The sequence below is a fragment of the Pelophylax lessonae genome (genome assembly GCF_965119305.1).
Source record: "Pelophylax lessonae genome assembly, chromosome: 9".
Taxonomy (NCBI): domain Eukaryota; kingdom Metazoa; phylum Chordata; class Amphibia; order Anura; family Ranidae; genus Pelophylax; species Pelophylax lessonae.
This window is the reverse complement of record NC_138776.1, coordinates 249,844,933-249,868,971: the sequence shown is the minus strand read 5'-3', so window position 1 is coordinate 249,868,971 and position 24,039 is coordinate 249,844,933. Positions and strand designations below refer to the sequence as shown.

At 45.3% G+C, this 24,039-nt stretch overlaps 3 protein-coding genes across 3 annotated transcripts in view; 1 reads left to right on the top strand and 2 right to left on the bottom strand.

Moving 5' to 3' along the window:
- Positions 1-24,039, bottom strand: part of LOC309564361 (uncharacterized protein) — a 1,000,117-nt gene that overhangs the window by 646,521 nt on the left and 329,557 nt on the right. The window lies entirely within an intron of this gene.
- Positions 1-24,039, bottom strand: part of LOC309563364 (uncharacterized protein) — a gene marked incomplete at its 3' end in the record, with an annotated part of 162,479 nt that overhangs the window by 51,298 nt on the left and 87,142 nt on the right. The gene's annotated exons all lie outside the window — the stretch shown is intronic.
- Positions 1,591-12,344, top strand: LOC309562710 (uncharacterized protein). Its single transcript, XM_082266996.1, has 4 exons — positions 1,591-1,663; positions 1,787-1,884; positions 5,717-5,828; positions 10,968-12,344. Exons 1-4 carry the CDS (start codon positions 1,621-1,623, stop codon positions 12,236-12,238), a joined length of 1,524 nt encoding a protein of 507 aa, XP_082123122.1. The 5' UTR covers positions 1,591-1,620; the 3' UTR covers positions 12,239-12,344.

Below are 24,039 nucleotides of genomic sequence, written 5' to 3'. Positions count from 1 at the left end.
ATTCTATCCACTGACAACCAATGGAGTATTCTTCTATCCGCTGACCACCAACACTGGAGTATTCTTCTACCCACTGACCACCAACACCGAAACATTGTTCTCCACACTGATCACCAGTGCTGGGACATTCGTCCTCCCACTGACCACCAACACTGTGACATACTTCCTATTACTGATCATCAACATTAGTCCTTTCACTGACCACAAACACTGGTACTTTTTACCCCCAACTAACCACCAACACTTGGACACTACTCTCCCTCCCCCCTCAACACTAACACAAGGACATTCTTCGTGGTACTGACCAGTAACATATTCTTTAATATATACATTCTGAACTAAAATATTATTTCTTCAAATAGATTTCGTAAGTATTATTAGATTAAGAAATAACGGGTGCAGTGAGCCAGTGGAAGTCTTCACTCGCAGGTTTATCATATCGCACCCACTAAAATAAGAAGAATCGGATATGCACAACTTTGTGTGACATTCCAAAAGAAAATGGTCTGATTTCTTAGTAATAATCTTTTCACCTATTACACTGCATACTTTTGGTAATATTTATATATTTGTATGATCTTTATATTTGTGAATTTATTTAATATATTACAGTGTGAGATGCCCAGCCCTTACGAAAATGCAGACATAGAGAGGAGGGAGAGTACTTAGAAGGACATAAAGATTTTTACACCAACGTCATGATGGAGAAGCGGCCGCCCCTCACATCAGCGGGTAAGAGGAGACTTTCATTTCTTGTAAAGGAGAGAAGAGTCTTGAGGATCCCCCTAGATACACACATCCTCTGATATAAAGACATAGAAACAATGTATTCAGTCAGTGTGTGTGTTTCCTACAGATGGATCCAGTAACGGAAATCCCCCAGAGAGATGTCCCCGTCCTCTGTATTCCCGGGACTCCACACAGGAACATCAGGAGATCCCTCAGGAGGATCAGGTAAATGGAAAAAAGTCTTAACTTAACTAGTCTCATGCTAAATAGGACACGGTTAAAGTTAGTGTTTCTTATCCAGGATGAAGGCTTGATTGTTGTTAAAGTTGAGGATGAAGAAGGTCTGTGTGTGAGGGGTGATGATCCATGTAAGGATGAGGAGATCCCTCCTGAGATCAGCACAGGTGAGTAATAAACAGTAAATCCAGAGAAGAGTCCCAGATTCTCCTTGTTCAGTCATTTTTATGGCACCCTAAACAAAAAATCCTGCAAAAACACGCTTGGCTTAGTGCCAAAAAAGGTACATAAGCTTCTTTGGCACCAAACGCGTTGCGTCCCTCAGGTGTGAATGCACTCTAAATCCAGAAAAGACTATCAGATTCTCCTTGTTCAGTCACTACAACAATCTCTTCTTCTCCCCCCTCCTCTGTCAGTAGACAGTAATGGGGGGACAGTATGTGCCCAGTGGGGGAGTCAGGAGCCATCAGCCTCTATTAGACTCCGGCTCTCCTCCTCACATCATGTCATTGTGTGTTACCAGCCAAGAGACGTGACCAGTTCTCACCCACACACACTCTCTGGGGTCTCTCATACATCTCAGTACAGGGGGCTTCACTCTCATCTTTATTCACAGAAACCAAAGACATCAAAGCTTATGAGAAGAAAGGACACATGAGGATTAAAGAGGAGGCGATTTCTAAAGATATCAGCACAGGTGAGGACTATGTTCAGTACAAAACAGTTTCACAGCCTGTTCTTGTTTTTGAGGACCCTTTTCATTGACTGTTTACATTGTATCATCATTTTACCTATGTATCTACATGTGTTTTTCCCACAGATGTATTTGGTAACAGAAATCCCCCAGAGAGATGTCCCTGTCCTTTGTATTCCCGGGACTCCACTCAGGATGATCACAACATCCCACTCCACGATCAGGTAGATGAGATCAAAGTTTTCAACAAATAGAGTAATTTGGTTTTGTAAAGGCAAATGCAGAGGATATAGGGCTTTGATCCAATGTAAAGGCCGACTGCAGTTTATTAGTTCTGTTGCAGTCGCAGTCTGCAGATGTGACAGGTAACAGACCGGACAGCTGCAGATGTGACACCTAACAACAGATCAGATAGTTGCAGATGTGACAGGTCATAACAGACCAGACAGCTGCAGATGTGACGGGTAACAACAGACCAGACCAGTAGTAACAGACTAGACAGCTGCAGATATGACCAATAGTAACAGACCAGACAGCTGTGGATGTGACAGGTCATAACAGACCAGACGGCTGAAGATGTGACAGGTCATGACTGATTAGACAGCTGCAGATGTGACAGGTAATAACAGACCCGACAGCTGCAGATGTGACAGGTCATAACAGAATGGACAGCTGCAGATGTGACAGGTCATAACAGACCGGACAGCTGCAGACTGACAGGTAGTAACAGACCGGACAGCTGCAGATGTGACAGGTAGTAACAGACCGGACAGCTGCGGATGTGACAGGTAGTAACAGACCGGACAACTGTGGATGTGACAGGTAGTAACAGACCGGACAGCTACGGATGTGACAGGTAGTAACAGACCGGACAGCTACGGATGTGACAGGTAGTAACAGACCGGACAGCTACGCATGTGACAGGTAGTAACAGACCGGACAGCTGCGGATGTGACAGGTAGTAACAGACCAGACAGCTGCGGATGTGACAGGTAGTAACAGACCGGATAGCTGCGGATGAGACAGGTAGTAACAGACCGGACAACTGTGGATGTGACAGGTAGTAACAGACCGGACAGCTACGGATGTGACAGGTAGTAACAGACCGGACAGCTACGGATGTGACAGGTAGTAACAGACCGGACAGCTGCGGATGTGATCGGTAGTAACAGACCGGACAGCTGCGGATGTGACCGGTAGTAACAGACCGGACAGCTGCGGATGTGACAGGTAGTAACAGACCGGACAGCTGCAGATGTGACAGGTAGTAACAGACCGGACAGCTACGCATGTGACAGGTAGTAACAGACCGGACAGCTGCAGATGTGACAGGTCATAACAGACCGGACAGCTGCAGATGTGACAGGTAGTAACAGACCAGACAGCTGCAGATGTGACAGGTCATAACAGACCGGACAGCTGCAGATGTGACAGGTAACAACAGATCGGACAGCTCCGGATGTGACAGGTAGTAACAGACCGGACAGCTGCAGATGTGACAGGTAGTAACAGACCGGACAGCTGCGGATGTGACAGATAGTAACAGACCGGACAGCTGCGGATGTGACAGGTAGTAACAGACTGGACAGCTGCGGATGTGACAGGTAGTAACAGACCTGACAGGTCCCTCTAAACCTAGCCAGAGGATCCTTTTCATTTGGTGCTGTGAAACATCTGACCAGTAGAAGGGGTGAATCAAAGAAAAACAATATAGAGAACTGAAAGGACAACAAAGTCCCCAAAAAAAATAAAGTGGTCCTAAAGCCTTAACTACTTCCATACCGGGCCTATTCTGGCACTCCTCTCCTACGTGTAAAAATCATAATTTTTTTGCTGAACCTCCAAACATTATATACGTTTTTTAGCAGAGACCCTAGGGAAGAAAATGGTGGCCGTTGCAACTTTTTATGATGCATTTTTTTTTTTTGTAGAAAAAACGGTATCGTAAATTAAAAAAAGTTAGCCCAATATTTTTGTATAATGTAAAAGATGATTTTACGCCGAGTAAATAGATACCTAACGTGTCATGCTTTAAAATTGCGCATACTTGTGGAATGGCGCCAAACTTCGGTACCTAAAAATCTCCATTGGCGACGTTTTAAAAATTTTTACAAGTTACCTGTTTAGAGTTACAGATGAGGACTTGGACTAGAATTGTTGCTCCTAAGCTCCCTGTGATACCTCACATGTGTGATTTGAACGCCATTTACATATGTGGGTGCGACGTACGTATGCGGGGACAGGGGCACTTTTAAAAAAAAAAATTATTTAGTTTATTTTATTTTCATTTTTTTTACACTTTCCCTTTTATTTTATTTTTTGATCACTTTTATTCTTATTACAAGGAATGTAATAGTAATAGGGCATGACAGGTCCTCTTTATGGAGAGATGTGGGGTCTATAAGGCCCCACATCTTTCCTCTAGGCAGGAAAGACTGAGATCAAAAAACAAAAAAAAAAAAATGATTTTTGCCTTCCCAGCCGAGTCCACGGCAGTGTTTACAACTGCCAGAGCGGAAGTTACGTCATAACGTCGCGCCCGGGCCTCCAGGAATCATAGAGACTGCCAGGGACCATCTGGTCCTTGGTATTCTCTATGGTGAACTTCCTTCTCTGGCTCACCAATCCCACGAGCGAGGCTGTAGAGGGCGGCAGGAGGGACACTGCTTGTAAGAGTGATCAAGCGGCTGAACTACTGCTATAATTGTTCTTACAGTGCAGGGAATCGCCGGCTGCCAAAGATGATATCTGAATGATGCCTGCAGCTGCACCCACCATTCAGATATCTGCACTCAAACTCCAGGACGTCATATGACATCCTTGGGTGGGAAGTGGTTAAGGTTTTTTAACCCCCAGCCCCCTTTATACTTACCCAAGCCAGATCTCGATCCAGTGATGTGTACGCAAGAGCAGCGGCTCTCCTGGCTCCGTTTCTCCTCACTGGTCTCCCGCTCCTGTCAGTCAAATCCTGTGATGAGGGGGCGGGCCCGATCGCTGTCTGTGTCAATAAACGCAGGCAGGGCAGCTCAGAATTGATCTCACACAAGTGCCCCAAAGAAAGCGGCTTTCTATGGGGGCACTCAGGAGGAGAGGGGGGAGCCAGGAATGCTGAGGGGGGAACCGAGAAGAGGATCGGAGCTGCTCTGTGCAAAACTATTGCACAGAGCAATAGTAGGACATGTTTATTATTTTAATTTTAAAAAAATGGCAAGCTTTAATATCACTGTAAATTTTTTCAGACAGTAGGCAACCCCCTTCATCCCCTTCCCCAACTGCATGCATTAAATGCTTGTTGGCTAGGGGGAAATAAATAAATAGAAATACTTATTGGCTTCCTCGTTGTCATGCAACCAGTCCTCTGAAGCAACTTCACTTTGTAGCCCAGCCATTTGCAGTTCACTGTTACCATCCCATATAGTGCAAGACCAGCAGTTCTGCAATACAATACACACAACAGCCTGCCCACGTTCCAGAGAATAGAAAGGCAGGTGAGAGCGCTGGCTGCTGAGGAAGTGACCAGTAAGGTAAGTATTTGCACCTATACCTTAGACAAATGACAAAAATCAAAGGTATTACACCTAAATAACCCCAATTATTGAGGGGTGTCACATGCTGACAATTCCCCAAACCTATATACCCTATCACCAACACCTATAATAAGATTAGGTGCAGTCCCATGACTTAAATAACATACAAAAAAAAGGGGGGGGAGAAAGAGAGGGAGGGAAAAGATTCCTCCCAGAAGTCAAAAGGGACACACGGGTATTTAATTAAGGTAAATTTTATTGAACATTAACCTACAAATTCCATTAGCATACTTGACCATCACCAAACATGAAAAATGACAACGTTTCTCCCCCCCCCTTTTTTTTCTATTTTTTCTTAGACAAATGAGCATTTAACCCATACTGGGTAACCAGTACTAGGGGTGGGTAGCCCTCTGCATGGGTAAATGTAACATCAGCCCAGAGTTGGGGTTTTCAGATTGTTCTATGAGTGATCATATTCTATTTCATGTAAATTAATTTACGGTTTTTGTTACTTTTTGTCATTCAGGATGAAAATCTGATCATCGTTAAAGTCGAAGTTAAAGGAGAAGCAGAAGAGCCGTCTGTGAGGGGTGATGATCTGTGTAAGGAGGAGGAGCTCCCTCCAGAGATCAGCACAGGTGAGGAATAAACAGTAAATCCAGAGAAGAGTCCCAGATTCTCCTTGTTCGGTCACTACAACAATCTCTTATTTTTTTATGGCACCTAATGGAACCCCACAAAAACCTGCAACAACGCATTTGGCTCAGTGCCAAAAAAAAGGTACATAAGATTGGTGCCAAACGCGTTGCGTCCGTCAGATGTGAATGCAGTCTCAATCTTTAGAAGAGTCCCAGATTCTCCTTGTTCAGTCACTAAAACAATCTCTTCTTCTCCCCCCTCCTCTGTCAGTGGACAGTAATGGGGAGACAGTATGAACTTCTGTTCATGTTATATTTCAGCCACAGTGGCCACCCCTTGTAGGGTCACGAACCTATTCATTTTCATGTTCCTGCACACTCTGGCTACCCCAAGGTCATTGTTTTAGTCATTTATACACATACAACCAACACACAGCACAGAGCTTAACACTTATAAGCTTATATCTTTATACTTTCCTTTTTCGGTGGGCGAGGAATAAGATATTTTTGCTCTTCATGAGCTCTGGTCACATTTTCTATCCAACTATTCCTGGTATGTCAGGTAACTTTAATGTTGGCCCCACAGATGCTTATACTTACCTTCCCTTTGGTCTGCTGCCACTCTATTTGCCGCAGGATACTTGCTTTCCCCTTCACCCCCTCCCTCTCTTTTGAGCTTCCATAAGTGAAGAGACATACCCAGTACTTCTCAGGTATTGGGGAGCATGTTACTTACCGACTTCCTCTCTCCGGTGACAGCACTGGTGATTGGCTGCTCATGAACCTAGATCTGTCACATGGGCAGGGGCGTCACAAGGGGGGTGCGGGGGGGGGGGGGGGTGGCGGACCGCACCAGGGTGTCCACCGGGGGGAGGGTGACACCACTCTGCCTGCCTCTGCCCAAGCTCCCGATCCGCTTCTCTCTATGCGGGCAGGCCGGCATCGCTGCGCCGCACAGTGTGATGTGTGAAGGAAGGAGAAGGAGTACTGGACTTCTCTCCTCACTTGCACCTCCTCCCGTCCTGAGCCTCCCCTCCCTACCCTTTGCGCTCCCTCACGTTCACGCGGGCGGAGGCGGAGCCAGTCACGGTGACACCAACGCTAGGGTGAGGTGAGTAGGTGAGGTGCGGGTGAATATAGTGCAATTAAACAGTTTAATTTAAAGTTATGCAGACAGATATAAGGTGCTTCATAGTCTGTAACTTACTGCAGTATGTTTATTTATCAGATGCAGCAGTGCTTGTCTCACTCTCCGCAATCAGTTTATTAACCCTTAGTGTCAGTGTGAATTTGGCATTTGCTATTCCTGCTCCTCTGTGTGCAAGGGCCACTCCCCAGACAGATTCGGGCCAGCAAGGATCCCCTGCGTTTTAAGTACAGGTGTCCTTCTAGTGGGTCTCCCCTGTTTCATCTTTCATGCACTGGGGAGAGAAATATAAATAAATCGCATCCAGACATAAAGGAACATACCCAAAAGAGGAGCTGGGAATAACGCAGAGAGATGGTCTCTCATCTTTCTGCATGAAAGATGACACAGGGGAGACCCACTAGAAGGTCACCTGTACTCAAAACACAGGTGGTTCTTGCTGGCCCGAATCTGTCTGAGGAGTGGCCCTTGCACACAGAGGAGCAGGAATAGCAAATTCACACTGACACTAAGGGTGAATAAACTGATTGCTGAGACAAGCACTGCATCTGATAAATAAAACATAGTAAAGTTACGGACTATTTAACAGCACAAATCAAAAAGAAGCACCTTATGTCTGTCTGGGCACCTTAAGTTTAATTTCACTATTTTCCACATTGGCACTTTTTTAAGTGGCTCTCCTGACGGGGGGACAGGAGGGGTTCTGCACTGATAGTGCAGTGATTATCAGTGCAGCCCCATCAGCGATGCCCACCAGTGCCTACCTGTGATGCCTGTTAGTGTACATCAGTAATGCCTGTCAGTGCCTCCTCATCAGTGCTGCCTATTGGTGCTGCCCATTATTGTCCATCAAGTGCTGCATATTAGTGCTCATCAGTGCCGCCTTATCAGTACCCGTCAGTGCTGCCTCATCAGTGCCCGTCATTTCATTTGTTTAGAAAAAAAACAGTGGTGATCAAATACCACCAAAAGAAAGCTCTATTTGTGGGAAAAAAATGATACAAATTTAATTTGGGTACAGCATCGCATGACCGATCAATTGTCATTCAAAGTGTGACAGCTGAAAGCTGAAAATTGGCCTGTTCAGAAAGAGGGCGAAAGGGAAGGAAGGGGAAAAAAGTACCCTGTGTTGAAGTGGTTAAAGTAGAACTATAGGCAATTTTTTTTTTTTTTCTGGATAGTATAATGGTACATACGATGACAAATGTTCGCCCGTTTTCTTTTTTATGTTTTTTTTTTTTGCATGCTAGTCTCCATATTGAAAATAAAGAGTTTACCAAAGTTACGAAAATTTTTGTACAACAGAATAAAAACTTTGAAGTGATGTAATTGTATATGTATTTGTATTGTATTATCGAACCACAACTGTACTGATTAAACGAAAATGAAAATCGTACGATTTGGAGAAAAGTTTTCGTGTTTGTCCCTTCGGATAATTTCGCATGAATTGTGATCGACTCCTGAAAGCTATGTACTAACTAACAAATAATCATACGATCGCTTCAAAGGGGTATTTATCGTATGGTTTTCTAAATGTGTGTACGGGGCATTTGGCAAGATTATAAACTAGGGATCGGCCGATATATCGTGGGCCGATATACACTTTCCCGGATATATCGGAATCGGCCCCTGAGGTTACCGATATTGCCGATATTTCGGAAAAGTGATTGTACCGGAGTGATGCCTGCAGTTAAAGGCATCACCCCGGTACCGGCGTCCATAGCTGACGGTCGGCTGTCTTGTAATGACAACCGATGCGGCTGAGAAGCCGCTCGACTGTCATTACAAGGAGCGGCAGGGGCCATCCACCCCTCCCCCCTACAGCCGCCCTCCGCGGCTGGTCTGGGTCTCCCGTCCCACCGGGAGACCCGGGCAACCAGCCTGCATGGCCACCAAAGACCCGATCAAAGCCGCATTCAGCTCTGATCGGGTCTCCGTGTAAAAACCCGGAAGTGATGTCATGACATCACTTCCAGATTCAAAAAAATGACAGCATTCAAAACAGCCAAACTTGGTGTTTTGAATGCTTTTAGGTGCAGAGGAGGGGTTTGGGGTCTTTTAGAGCAGTGGTCCTCAACTCAGGTCCTCGGGGCCCACTAACAGGCCAGGTTTGCAAGATAACTAAATTACATCACAGGTGATCTCATTTGCTGCTCAGTGATTGCAGTATTCTAGTCTGCATCTCCCCAAGATAATACTTAACCACTTTACGACTGCTCACAGTAATATTACTGCGGCAGAGTGGCTCGTTATCGTCTGACGACGTAGTACTACGTCGTCAGACACTCCCCCTTCTGGGCGGCGCTTGCGCGCCGCCGGAGGCTCGCTCCCGCTGTTTTCATTCACAGCGGGAGTCGGGCCAGGGGAGGAGCAGCTGCGATCGCCGCTGCTCTTACCCGATCGTCGGGGATCGAGTCTGGAGATCCGCCCGCTGTGTGTAAACACAGCGGGCGGATCTCCATAGTGACAGGGAGTGACAGATCGGACTGTTCAGCATAGCTGGACATCCGATCTGTCCATGACTCACTCAGTCACCTCCCCCCCTACACGTCAGTAAGCACCAGGCATACATTAACCCCTCCCTCTCCAATAAAATTAACCCCTTCCCTGCCAGTGTCATTTTTACAGTAACAGTGCATATATATAGCACGGATTACTGCAGTAATGTCACTGGTACCCCCAAAAGTGTCAAAAATGTCAGTCAAGGGTCCGATTTGTCCGCCGCAATGTCGCAGTCCCGCAAAAAAAATCGCAGATCGCCGCCATTACGCGTTAAAAAAAAAAACACCAAAAATGACAGAAATCTTTCCCTTTGTTAGTAAACGCAATAACTTTTGCGCAAACCAATCAAAATACGCTTATTGTGATTTTTTTTTACCAAACATATGTAGCATAAAACAAATTGGCCAAAAATTTTTTAAAAAATTGGTTTTTACATCTTTTTTGGGGGGAATTTCATATAAAAAAATGTTAAAAATATTGTTATTTTTTCAAAATAAACGCTCTTTTTTTGTTTATAGCGCAAAAAGTAAAAATCGCACAGGTGATCAAATACCACCAAAAGAAAGCTCTGTTTGTGGGAAAAAAAGGACGTAAATTTCGTTTGGGTACGGCGTCGCACGACCACACAATTGTCAGTTGAAGTCGCACAGCGCCGAATCGCAAAAAGTGGCCTGGACGGATGACAGCAAAATCCTCCGGTGGTAAAGTGGTTAAAATCTGGCCTGTTAGTGGGCTCCGAGGACCGGAGTTGAGGACCACTGTTTAAGAGTACCTGTCAAGTGATAACAGAAAAAAAAAAAATGTTTTAAATGTACAAAATTATCGGCCGATACCGATATTCATTGGGCAAAATATTGGTATCTGCAACAATAAACCGATATCGGTCGATCACTATTATAAACCCTATTGGTTTTATTTTTTGCCATGTGTGTCCCCTCAGGGAGTTTTACCCTCACATCCTGTTCAATAGTCAAAACAGGAAGTGGGAGGAAATCCCTGAAAAGTAAGGAAATTCTTTGGGGACCCCTCCCCCAGTCCATCAGAACTAGTGTCCCCATTGGAAGATTTCTTCTCTCTTACTTTTCTGGAGACAACCCAAAATTTGGATTTTTTTTTTTTACTTTCACTTTCACTTTTAATGGTGACGCTAAACAGGACAAATAGAGAGGGCGAATCTCCCTAAAGGGGGCACAATAAAAACTGACAGGTGTTCTAATCCTCCCCTATTCTGTCTAATACTAAGGAAAAAGTTTTGTCTTTAGTTACACTTTAAGTTTCAAATTTCCACTTACATGGGGCTTCCCTTACATGTTCCCCCAGGTGAACGCAGCAGCAGTAGAGTAAACAGCTGAGGCAATTGACGTTAAAATGAACATGTTGCTGTGTCCTCCACAGGTCCATGTTAAATGCTTCTACTACAGGAATCTCTAATTTTAGAGGCTTTTCCTGAAAATAGACCATTCATATTTCCATTTATTTATTTCTTCCAGATGGACAGTATAGATGGTACAGTACAGAGAGGCTCCCTGCTATCCTTCCTGTTGCTGAAACAGGAGACAATGACATCATATGTGATTCTTTATGCGTTAAACATGTTTCAGTATCTTCTGATACCTCTACACACACAATCTTTCATCCTGATCATCCCCACCCTGATGTCCATCATCAACGGGGTGAACTCCTTACTGAGAACTCAGAACCTACCAAGCACCAGAGAATCCGGACTTTAGATAAGAAATACCACTGTGCTGAGTGTGGGAAAGGTTTCACCGAAAGGTCGAACCTTTCTAAGCACAAAAAGACTCATACGGCTGAGAAGCCATTCTCCTGTTTGGAATGTGGGAAGGCTTTTATCCAGAGAGCCCACCTCATTACGCACCAGAGTACTCACACAGGGGAGAAGCCCTATTCCTGTGCTGAATGTGGAAAATGCTTTTCCCGGAAGTTTACGCTCATCAGACACGAACGGGTCCATACGGGCGAGAAACCATTCTCGTGTTTGGAGTGTGGGAAATCGTTTGTGGAAAAATCACACCTAGTATACCATGAGAAGTCTCACACAGCTGACAAGCCATTTTCCTGCCCCGTGTGCGGGAAGCGCTTCATCCTGAGAGCCCACCTTATGTCACATGAAAGGACTCACACCGCCGAGAAGCCGTTTACCTGTTCGGAATGCGGGAAGGGCTTCAGGCAGAAGTCAGAACTCGCTAGGCACCAGAGAATTCACACAGCCGAGAAGCCGTTCTCATGCGCTGAGTGTGGCAGGTGTTACGCTTGGAGAGACCTACTCCTGAAACACCAGAAGAGTCATACAGGGGAGAAGCCCTACACCTGCCCTGAATGCGGCAAATGCTTTGCGGAAAAGACACTTCTTGCCATACACGAGAGGGTTCACACGGGGGAAAAGCCGTATTCTTGCTCCGAATGCGGTGAACGTTTTACGCAAAGAGCCCATCTCATCTCGCACCAGAGGACTCACACAGACGAAAAGCCTTTTTCCTGTTCGGAATGCGGGAAATGTTTTTCTCAGAAACAGTATCTTGTTTTGCACCAAAGGACGCACACGGACGAGAAGCCGTATGAATGTTCGAAATGCGGTAAATATTTTACCCGGAGGGGCAGCCTAATCTCACACCAGAAGGCTCATACCGGTGAGAAGCCGTATTTGTGTTCGGAGTGCGGAAAACGCTTTTCAAAAAAGTCTTCCCTGATGTCGCATCTTAACTCCCATGGGGAACACAAGGTTCGGCTGTCTGAGTGAGGCAGCTGAGTGTAGGCACCTAGACATCTTTTTATACTGTCTAGTTCCATGCCATCATTTATCATAAACAAGCCCTCTCTTTTCTTTGTTTTCGATGGGTGGTCTCTACACCCAGGCATATTGTGAATAACGGTGAACAAAAGAGACCCAAAGTAGTCCCACTCAGGGGCTATGGGAAAAGGTAGTTGTACTGAAGGACCAGCTATAGTGTAAGTTCAAAAACATATCCTTTATTGAAAATTCATAAAATAGAAAAACATGGAAGCAGATGATTCCTAATGCAACAAATAAAAATAAAAAAACACACAGAAAACACAACCACATCCGAGACATTCATACGGGCCCCATACAGACCATAACGCGTATCACCGGTGTACTTCCCCTAGAAACCAGGCATAGGGCTTGGTGGAGGACCTAGTTAGCTCGGGGGTGTGACGGTACTCCCCGCCACTGGGAGTGAAAGACAGATATGTAATGGTTTGGATTGCTTCAAGTGGGACAGTAAAATTTGTCAGCAATATCTCTCAGGAAATATGAAGATTTAATCCCACTTTTTACTGTGAGACCTATAGCCTGTTGCCATGAAGTCTGACTCCTAAATAATCATAGCAATACGTAGATGTGTATTTCATGTACTTCAATGTAGGAGACGGAAAGACTGTCATTGGCAGTCTTGTCCTATTGTCTGTTTAGAGGTGGGATGTGTATTGTGTTAAGTCTGCCTGTCCCATTGTTAAATGTTAATAAGCCCACATTATTCTGTCCAGATGGCTAGATAATTAGTTCCAGTTAATTCTGTTTCTGTAATCAATTTCATCTGCATATGATAATGTAATCAGGCAACCCCTGACCTGTGTGTGGTAATATGATCAGGAGGGGGAGGTCCATGCTGTATATAAATTCTGTGTGACTGTTCAATAAAGTATGATTCCAGTACAAGCTAGTTGTTGGCTAGCTTTGTATGGGGGCAGCTAGGATTTGAGATCTATGTTCATGACTGATAGGAAGCCGTATACTGACGGAAGACCACAAGTACAGTGTGTGTTACAGGGGGATCCTCAGATTCATGTCACCCTACCCTGGTGTGGGCCTCTTAGATATGCAGTCAGTGATGGTAATGCAGCCTGTAAAAGGGGTGGTGGGCTCCAAAAGATGGTTCCGGTAAATGAATAAGGTATCTCTTAGAATCAAAGAAAGTTGGGTAATTGCCACAGAAGGGTGTAGTCATCATAGTCATCATGTTTTTCTATTTCATGAATTTTCAATAAAGGATACGTTTTTTAACTTATGCCATAGCTGGTCCTTCAGTACAACTACCTTTTCCCATAGCCCCTGAATGGGACTACTTTGGGTTTCCTTTGTTCACTTTGATTGCCACCGTTCTGGAGGTACCCCGTTCTATTTAGGACGAAATGGTGAGATTGTAGCATCGTTACACAATACACATTCTAGATGCTTTAGGGAACTGAGTGAGCCCACATTTTCCTTTTATTCTCATATTGTGAATAATGCCTGTTCTACCCAAAAATTTGGGTAGCTGCTTGTAAGCAAAAACAACTTTTACTGCAGTTCTAATATGAACTCAGAGCAGCGATCGTTTAATTTGCTGCCTGGGACTTGCCTTTTTCTACAAAATATACTGGGGCTGATTTACTAAAACTGAAGCGTGCAAAATTTGGTGCAGCTCTGCATAGAAACCAATCAGCTTCCAGTTTTTTTTTTTTTTGTAAAGGCTTAATTGAACAAGCTGAAGTTAGAAGGTAAGGCCCCGTTCACATACGAGCGACGCTACTTCCAGGGGCGACCTCCGAGGTCGCGGTGCGAGCAGCGCGCCGCGACCTCGGAGCGGCCGCCACGGACTTCATAACATTGAAGTCTATGGCGGTCGCCTCCTGGTCGCCCCAAAGAAGCTCCGGACCCTTTTTCTAAGTCGGAGCGACTTGTGTCGCTCCTATTAGAACGGGTCCGCAGCTTCCCTATGGAAGGCGACCTACGGCGACCTGTGAGGCGACCAGGTCGCCTCACAGGTCGCCTTAGTGTGAACGGGGACTAACACAAATGCAATGTAGGAGAACAAATCGCACGCCGACCCCGGATAATAACGTTTATTAACATACAATACAACACATATGGATTGCACTCACAAGTAAGTCCTCTAAGGACAGGCACATCTGTGGTAGCCGCCTACTCCTCCTCTCCCTCCGGGATGGCCTCCGGTCTGTCCCGTAGCTCTGGACACCGCTCCAACATGCTCACCATCCACTTCCTGCTCCTGCCCCCCGCCGGGTACGTACGTGCAGACCGCAGTGCGCCTGCGCACCGGTCCACCATCAATCACAGCCGGATTAGCTTGCCTGAGCCTCGGCCGAGGCTGCATGCGGTGGTGGACAGAGGGATCTCAGGGGATACAGCTCCACAATGTGGTTGCTATGGACTACGCATTTCGGAGGTGGAGCCTCCTTCAGGTCCGCCTCCGAAACGCGTAGTCCATAGCAACCACATTGTGGAGCTGTATCCCCTTAGATCCCTCTATTCCTCTGTCCACCACCGCACGCAGCCTCGGCCGAGGCTCAGGCAAGCTAATCCGGGTGTGATTGACGGCGGACCGGTGCGCAGGCGCACTGCGGCCTGCACGTACGTACCCGGCTGGCGGGGGCCAGGAGCAGAAAGTGGATGGTGAGCGGGTTGGAGAGGTGTGCAGAGCTACGAGCCGCTACGGGACAGACCGGAGGCCACCCCGGAGGGAGAGGAGGAGTGGGCGGCTACCACAGATGTGTCAGTCCTTAGAGGACTTACATGTGAGTGCAATCCATATGTGTTGTATTGTATGTTAATAAACGTTATTATCTGAGGTCGGCATGCGCTTTTTTCTTCTACATTGTAGTTGTGTTTCCTCAGGAAGGATTCCATACACACACACACCGCAGCAAGTAGGGACTGTATTAAGGATCAGCGCCTGCATTCTGGTGAAGTGTCCATATATATGTATTTTATGTGTGCATTATCTGAAGTTAGAAGGTAATTGGCTACCATGCAAATCTGCACCAGAGTTTGCACTCTCCAGTTTTAGTAAATCAATCCCATTTGTAAATGTTTGTATTTGTAATAAACAATCATGATCATCCAGTCTGAAACACTACTGTAAATGTGAATATGTAGCTGCTATTGTATGTCAATTTTACTATTGATATATGCAATTATTATGAATTTAAAAACAGTATTCCAAGATAAAAAAAAAAAATAGACAGAAAATTGTTGCGGGTTTTTGACCTTTTTTTCTGTAGGGAAGTGTCCTTCGTGATCGCATGACAGATGCAGAGGGTTGTCTGAGAACTCCAAATATGATATTCTTTGGATTGTAAGATTTCTGGAGCAGGGCTCTCCTAAAGCCGGCCATAGGCAGTTCAAATCTGAACCAGCCGAGATTCTAACCATGTATGGGCAGGTCGAGCGATCGATCAGCTTGGGGTACAAGCAGCCTGTCGGATTTTACATGCGATTATTGCAAGCGGTTGTTATAGCCACTAGCAATAATCACTGTTCTCTCGACAGGAAGGGGCTTCCCTTGCCCCCCACCGGGGGGAACACAATGGCTCCGTGAGAGGGATTCCCCCATCAATACTGACTGTGGTTGCAGGAAAGAAAATCGCTCCCTCTATGTCCGGCGTAACGGTACCCTTTTATTTTGTGAAGAGCTGTGCAAATTGTTGGCGCTATATAAATCCTTTATGATAATATACATGGCTAGCAGACTATTGCCATGCATTAAAAGTGGAACTTCACCCAAAAGGGAAAGTTCTGCTTTTCTGCCCCCTCTCCCACTAATGATCGTTGCCGATACCGATAATTTTGGCCAATACATATCGGTATCGGCTGATATGGGCCGATATTTTTGTACATTTAAAAAAACATTTTTTTTATTTTTTGACAGGTACTTTTGTAGAGAGATCTGGGGGTCTAGAAGACCCCAAACCCCTCCTCTGCACTTAAAAGCATTCAAAACGCCAAGTTTGGCTGTTTTGAATGCTGTCATTTTTTTTTAATCTGGCACCAGTACCCGGAAGTGATGTCACTCATGACATCACTTCCGGGTTTTTGCATGGAGACCCGATCAGGGCCGAATGTGGCTTTGAGTGGGTCTTCGGCGGCCGTCCAGGCTGGTTGCCCGGGTCTCCCGGTGGGACGGGAGACCCGGGCGAGCCGCAGAAGGCATCGGGAGGGGGGCGATTTCCCCTCCTGCTCCTTGTAATGACAGCCGAGCAGCTTCTCAGCTGCATCGGTTGTCATTACAAGACAGCCGACCATCAGCTATGGACACCGGTACCGGGGTGATGCCTCTAGCTGCAGGCATCACTTCGGTACAGCACTTTCCTGAAATATCGGTAACATCTGGGGCCGATTCCGATATATCGGGAAAAGTGCATATCGGCCCTTTTATATGCGGAAAATCAGTCGATCCCCAGTACCCACTCCCACTTTGCTTGGGCCCAGGCGGTGGGAGTGAAAGTTAGCAAACCCCCCCCCCCCATTTGCTCGCAGCTTCCTGGGACTAGTCATAGGTCCCAAAAGTCTGTGGGACTATTCACAAAGTGCAGTATGGCTTGCGCATGCTCAGTGGGAAGCTGGCTGTGAAGCTACAAGTAGTCACAGCCGGCTTCCCCTAGTAAATACACTGGGGAACTGAAGAATGGCAAAAAAACAGCCCAGGTGAGGATGGCACTGGATCCTTGGACAGGTAAGTCTCCTTTTGTTATACTGTAGCTGCTGACTTTTAAATGTTTTTTTCTTACAGCCTGAAGATCCTCTTTAAAAAGAGTATTTACTCAAAAGATAAAACTATAGTCCTACCACTTTACAAAACTCTGGTCCGGCCACATCTGGAGTATGCCGTCCAGTTCTGGTCACGAGGCCTCAGGAAGGATGCATTGGAACTGGAGAGAGTCCAGAGAAGGGTGACAAAGCTAACAAGGGGTTGGAGGACCTCAGTTATGGGGAGCGACTACCAACGTTAAACTCATTCTCCCTGGAGAAGAGACGCTTAGAAGGGGATATGATTGCAATATACAAATCTTTAAATGGTGACTAGCATTGGGAGGGAACTTTTCAACCCAAGGTTTCTAAAAAAAAAACACACATCCAATCAATAAAGTTGGTTGAGAAGCAGCTTAACCAAAAACTGCATATGGGATTCTTTACTATTAGAGCGGTAAGGATGTCGAACCTGCTTCCACAGTTGGTGGTGTCAGCGGGGAGTGTGGATAAATTAAAAAAACTTTCAGCTGTGCTTTTTAGCGAATGCAATATATAGAGATATGGAAAATGTTAACCACTTACCGCATAGTAACGTACCGATACGTCAGTACACTTTGCGGGTTTATACCGGGATGATGCCTCTAGTTAGAGGCATCATCCCGGTACCGTGGTTTGAAGCCGACGGTCGGCTTTCCGTCGGTAATAGAAATACAAATGTGGCGCTAATCTTGTAAGATTAATCAAAGAAATCTTTGATATTAGTGGATAATAAGCAACAGTTCCAATTCTTTCCCATGGATAAATAAAAACTTCCAAAAGAAGGGGAGAGATGTGAAGATCCTCAGCGAGGGAAACCACCACCAGGCACCCGCACACACTGATCCTTACCAGATCCCAATGACCCTCATTACAAAGGTCAAAAGCGCTAATGGCACAAGCCCTGGAAAGCCGGGATCCTTCACTCCTCCTCATTAGATATTATCCATCAAGCGGGCAGTCGTTAAGTCCTTGCAGGGTCCCCATGTGAGGAAACAAAATACCAACACATAGTGTACACTGCTAAAAGGTTTTATTGTCCCCAAAGGATAAAATTGCACTTACTCGACAGCCGCAATTAGAGAGCGTTGCTTATTTCCTCCTCCGTACGGTCGGGTGCTAGCGCATCCCACCAGAAAAATGGCCGCCGTGTCTCTTCCTCGTGTGGCGTGCGTCGCCGTAGGCTCCACCCGACGCGTTTCGTCAGAGCTGACGTCGTCGGCTCGGGAGCCGCTCGATCGTTACCCGGGGGGGCGGGAGGGGTCCCCCCCCCCTCCCGCCGCCTTCCGTGGCTTTGCCCGGGGCTCCCGTCCCACCGGGAGCCCCGAGCACCCAGCCGGCACGTCCGCCGGCTGGATGGAGTCCCGATGAATGCCGGAAACGGCATCGATCGGGGCTCCGATGACGTAAGCCGGAGGCGGCGTCCATGACGTCACTTCCGGGTTACTGTGCTGCAAAAGGCGGCAAATTTAAAAAACGTCTGTATGCAAAAATGCCGTTTTCGGCGTTTTGCATACAGGGAAGTGTAGTGGAGGGGTCGAGGGTCTTTTAGACCCTCGATCCCTCCATAAAGTGTACCTGTCACACATATTGCTGTCACAAGGGATGTTTACATTGCTTGTGACAGCAATAAAAGTGATCAGATTTTTTTTTTTTAAAAAAAACCTGTAATAAAGTTTAAAAAAAATAAAAAATAAATAGGAAAAAAAAAAAAAAATTTCGCCGCCCCCGTCACCGTTAGCTCGCGCACAAAAAAAACGTATATACGCAAGTCGAGCCGCGAATGAAATCGCTGTTTAAACCCCACATGTGAGGTATCGCCGCGATCGCCAGAGCGTGCGCAATAATTAAAAAAAAAGAGCTACACTCTACCTCTAAACTGGTAACCGTTAAATAAATTTAAAGCGTCGCAGATTGAGATCTCTATTGACCGTAGTTTGTCGCCATCCCACGGGGGGGCGCAATTTTAAACTGTAACATGTTGGGTATCTATTTACTCGGCGTGACATCATCTTTCACAATATACAAAAAAAATGGGCTAACTTTACTGTTTAGTATTTTTTAAATGCAGTGAAATGTGATTTTTCAATTTTTTTCCAAAAAAATGGCGTTTTAAAGACCGCTGCGCAAATACCGCTTGACAAAAAGTTTTGCAATGACCGACATTTTATTCTCCAGAGTCTTTGCTAAAAAAATATACATAATGTTTGGGGGTTCTAAGTAGTTTTCTAGGAAAAAATACCGGTTTTAACTTGTAAACAAAAAGTGTCCGAAATAGGGCTGGGGCTTAAGTGGTTAATGACAAACACACACAGGTTTTCTTTTTCTTTTTTTTTCAATCAATACATTTTTATTGGTTTCATCAAAAAAGACAATAACAATGAAGTTACATCAACTGGATGTAGAAAACAGGGTAGTGGAGCTTCATTTCAAAGATTGTCACTAAAATATTACAATAGTAGATGGCAATAGTAAATATATAAGCAAGAGAGAACATATACATAGGAGAAAATATATATTTAATGGTGGAACTATGGTTCAAACTTCCAAATGGGAAGAGAAGGGAAGGGGTAGCTCCTGTGCCAGAGCCCCAAGGAGAACAATGTCGCCGGGTCTCGGGTGGCGAAGCCACCCCCCCTTCACGGGCAGCATTGTACAAAACTTACAGGTTTGAACTGGAGGGACCGATGTCGTTGTTCAACTTTGCTGTAATAATATTATAACAAAATCCTTTGCCCCCGTTCACACAGGGGCGACCTGTCAGGTCGCCGTAGGTCGCCTTCCATAGAGAAGCTGTGGACCCGTTCTAATAGGATCGACACAAGTCGCTCCGACTTAGAAAAAGGGTCCGGAGCTTCTTTGGGGCGACCCGGAGCGACCTGCATAGACTTCAATGTTATGAAGTCCGTGTCGGCCGCTCCGAGGTCGCGGTGCGAGCAGCGCGCCGCGTCCTGTGAGGTCGCCCGGCGAAGTATCGTCGCCCCAGTGTGAACGGGGCCTTTTCCTAAAGAGTTTATTAGGACACTACAAATCTCTGAGGGTTGGAAACAAAAAGGCCATTGTTCCTTCCCTGAGGTCTATACCCCTCTGCATGATGTTGTTTTTTAATATGAAGTATTGCATATAATTATTATGGAGTCTTCTATTCAGCCAGTAGACTCTGCCAGCTGGAGCTCTAATCTGCATTTTATGTGATAATCCTTGTGTGACGGAGCATCTAGCACCCCACCTAGGTGCCTCTGTCAAGGTACAGCTTCCTCCAGTCTGGAACCAGGTATGGTAGCATGTACAGTGACAGTGCATATTTTTAGCACTCATCACTGGTCCCCAAAAAGTGTCGTTAGTGTCTGACTGTCAACCGCAATATCGCAGTCCCGCTATAAGTTGCTGATTGCCACCATTATTAGTAATAAATAAATAAAAATATCCCATAGTTTGTAGACGCTATAACTTTTGTGAAAACCAATCAATATACACTTATTGGGATTTTGTTTACCACAAATATGTAGCCGAATACATATGGGTCCAAATTGAAGAAGAAATTTGATTTTTACAATTTTTTGAATGGGAATGTTTTATAGCAGAAAGTAAAAAATATTGTTTTTTTCCAAAATTGTCTATATTTTTTTTGGTTTATACCACAAAAATAAAAACTGCAGAGGTGATCTAGTACCACCAAAAGAAAAGATAGTGGGAAAGAAAGAATATACATTTTTTTTGGGAGGGACAGCGTTGCACAATCGTGCAATTGTCAGTTAAAGTAACGAAGTGCCGTTTTGCAAAAAATGGCCTGGTCAGGAAGGGGGAAGGGGGGGGATAAATCTTTCAGAGGTCAAGTGACTAAAGGAGAATTATACCAAAAAAGAAAAAGCAGAAATTTAGAAATTGGATGAAAGGTTTAGCATTGGGAAACACATTTTGAAAGATAAGTAGTGCATTTTATTTACAGCTATATCGATCAGACCAAAATGAGGGACAAATGAGGAGAAAAGAGGGACAGAGGGACTTTGTTCCAAATCAGGGACAGTTGGAATCTATGCCTAAAGGCCCATACACACGAGTGGAAATTCGGCCGGGAGTTTTCGTCCGACGACCGATCTGCCGATTTTCGGCTTGTTAGTATGATGCTTCCGACAACCGACTCCGACTTTTCGGCCGAAAAAATCCTGGTGTGCAGGCTATAAAATTTTTGTCGACCGTCAAGACACGTCCGATTTTCGTCTCATTAGTACAGATTTCGATGGGGAAAAATCTTATGAGCAAGACTGGGCATGCTCAGAGATGAAAGAACACATACAAAGCAATCCAACACATGACATCACTTCTGAAGTAGAATTCTGTCGTGCGGGAAAATTTGCGTGCAGTCTAGAGCACATTCCAACCAACAGACACCACTCTGGACAAAAGACGGACGACCGGTCGGCGGAAATTCGTTGCGTGTGTACGAGGCTTTAGGTTCCCTCCTTTCCTGCCTTGGAGGGTCTTTATTTAGAACAGCCTCCCACCCAGTACTCGTTAGCTGAATTCTGAGAAGCAGGGTCTGCCAGGCCTTTTGACTAGGTGGACATGTGTGTGCATTACCCCTGTCAAGAGTTTTGCACCCCGGGGGATAGTCAGGGAGGTGACGTTTCTTTTTAGGAGAGGACCATTTACCACACCCTTGTGCACTTTTTTGTGGGTACGTGTGCACTTTTTTGATGAACTTTGATGTTTTTGCGCACGACACAGTGGGCTCCAAAAAAAAAGTAGAACAGAACAAATATGATTCCCCAAATATGCTGCTCTACCACTTTAAATATAAATTTTGAAAAGAATAAACCATCAACTTAATACATAGAAACATACAAACAAATCAAGTAAAATTAAAAAAAATAAAAAAATTCCAAAGAACTTCCCTAGAGTAAAAGGTTACCCAAAACAGTCCACTCCCAAATCCTTAATTCGACTCCTCTGGGTGAATGTAATACTACCTGTACCTCGAGCCACACCAGAGAGGCAGCGGGAGATTAGGGAAGTTAACGAGTGGCTGAGGAGCTGGTGTAGTAAGGAGGGTTTCGGGTTCCTGGAGAACTGGGCCGACTTCTCGGTCACCGGCTCTTTGGTAGGGACGGATTGCACCTAAATGGGGTGGGTGCAGCCGTACTGGGTGCGAGGATGGCCAAAAAGTTAGAGGGGCTTTTAAACTAGGGAATGGGGGGGAGGGTACAGATGTAGAATTAGCCAGTGGAAAGCAAGTTTCAGAGGGCAGAAATGGGGGCATTAGCGGTAGGGTGTTCGGAGCAACTAATACCCAGGGTGGGTACGGGGAAAAATCAAGAGAGCAGCCTAAAAACATCAAAATTATGAGGCTTATATACCAATGCCAGAAGCCTGGCCAACAAGATGGGAGAGCTGGAGCTGCTGATGTTTGAGGAGGACTTAGATTTTGTGGGGATAACTGAGACTTGGTTTGACAGCTCTCATGACTGGATGGCGACCATTCAGGGGTATTCCCTTTATCGCAGAGATAGAGAGGGTAAAAAAGGGGGAGGGGTATGTTTGTATATTAAGAACAGTATACAGGTAAATATGAGGGATGATATTAATAATGGAGCTATGGACGAGGCAGAATCCCTATGGGTAGAGCTTCAAAGGAAAGGCACGGTGGGGAAGGTAATATTGGGCGTATGCTATAGGCCCCCAAACCAGAGGGAGGAGGGTGAGGTGGACCTCATGTTACAGATAGGATTGGCAGCAAGGATGGGAAATGTCATTATAATGGGGGACTTTAATTATCCTGATATAGACTGGGCAGAAGGAACCGCGCATACAGCCAAGGCTCGGCAGTTCCTAAATGTTTTGCAGGACAATTTCATGGGTCAGATGGTGAATGCACCGACAAGAAACAATGCGGTACTTGACCTACTGATTACCAACGATACAGACCTGCTCACGGATATAGAAATACGGGACAACTTAGGGAACAGTGACCATAGGTCAATTGCTTTCAGTATTAATTACAGTAATAGGAAACACAAGGGTAATATAAGGACACTGAATTTCAAAAGAGCCAATTTCCCTAAACTGCGCTCGCTGCTAGAAAATATCAAATGGGATAGAACCCTGGGAACAAAGAACACGGAGGAAAAATGGGAGTGCTTCAAGAGCATACTTAACAAGGGGGTGGGCCAGTGCATTCCACAGGGAAATTAATTTAAAAGAGCAAAACTAAACCCTGGGTGGCTAAACTCCAACATAAAAATGTATATTAGAGCTAAAGAAAAGGCCTTCAAAAAATACAAGACTGAGGGGTCATTGGCAGCATTTAAGCACTACAAAGAGTGTAATAAGAAATGTAAAGATGAAATCAGGGCGGCTAAAATAGAACACGAGAGACATATAGCGGAGGAGAGTAAAAAGAACCCCAAGAAGTTCTTTAAGTATATAAACAGTAAGAAAGCGAGGCCAGAACACATTGGCCCCATAAAAGATGATAAAGGAAAAATGGCCACTGAGGACAGAGAAAAGGCGGAAGTGTTAAATAATTTATTTTCTTCAGTCTTCACAAAGGAATCGGGGGGCTACACGAACCCAGCTTGTAAGGCCGAACTAAATAATACACCTCAGGAAGTGCCGCCATGGCTAACAGAGGATAGACTTAGAGCTAAACTAGAGAAACTTAACATAAATAAATCCCCGGGACCGGATGGCTTGCACCCGAGGGTTCTTAATGAGCTCAGCCAGGTTATTGCCAGACCATTATTCTTGATCTTTAAGGATAGTTTACAGACAGGTATGGTGCCAGCTGATTGGAAAAAAGCCAACGTGGTACCAATATTTAAAAAGGGGCCGAGATATATCCCGGGTAACTATAGGCCGGTCAGCCTAACATCAGTAGTCTGCAAAATTTTGGAGGGGATGATAAGGGACCACATACAAGACTTTAGTAATGAAAACGGTATTATAAGTAGTAATCAGCATGGATTCATGAAAAATCGTTCATGCAAAACCAATCTATTAACCTTCTATGATGA

Bases quoted from the DNA above. Each gene is read 5' to 3' on its own strand.
- LOC309562710 (XM_082266996.1), top strand. From the start codon at position 1,621: ATGAGGATTAAAGAGGAGGCGATTTCTAAAGATATCAGCACAG. The intron at 1,664-1,786 runs GTGAGGACTATG...TTTTTCCCACAG, and splicing joins TTCTAAAGATATCAGCACAG to ATGTATTTGGTAACAGAAAT. The intron at 5,829-10,967 runs GTGAGGAATAAA...TATTTCTTCCAG, and splicing joins CCCTCCAGAGATCAGCACAG to ATGGACAGTATAGATGGTAC.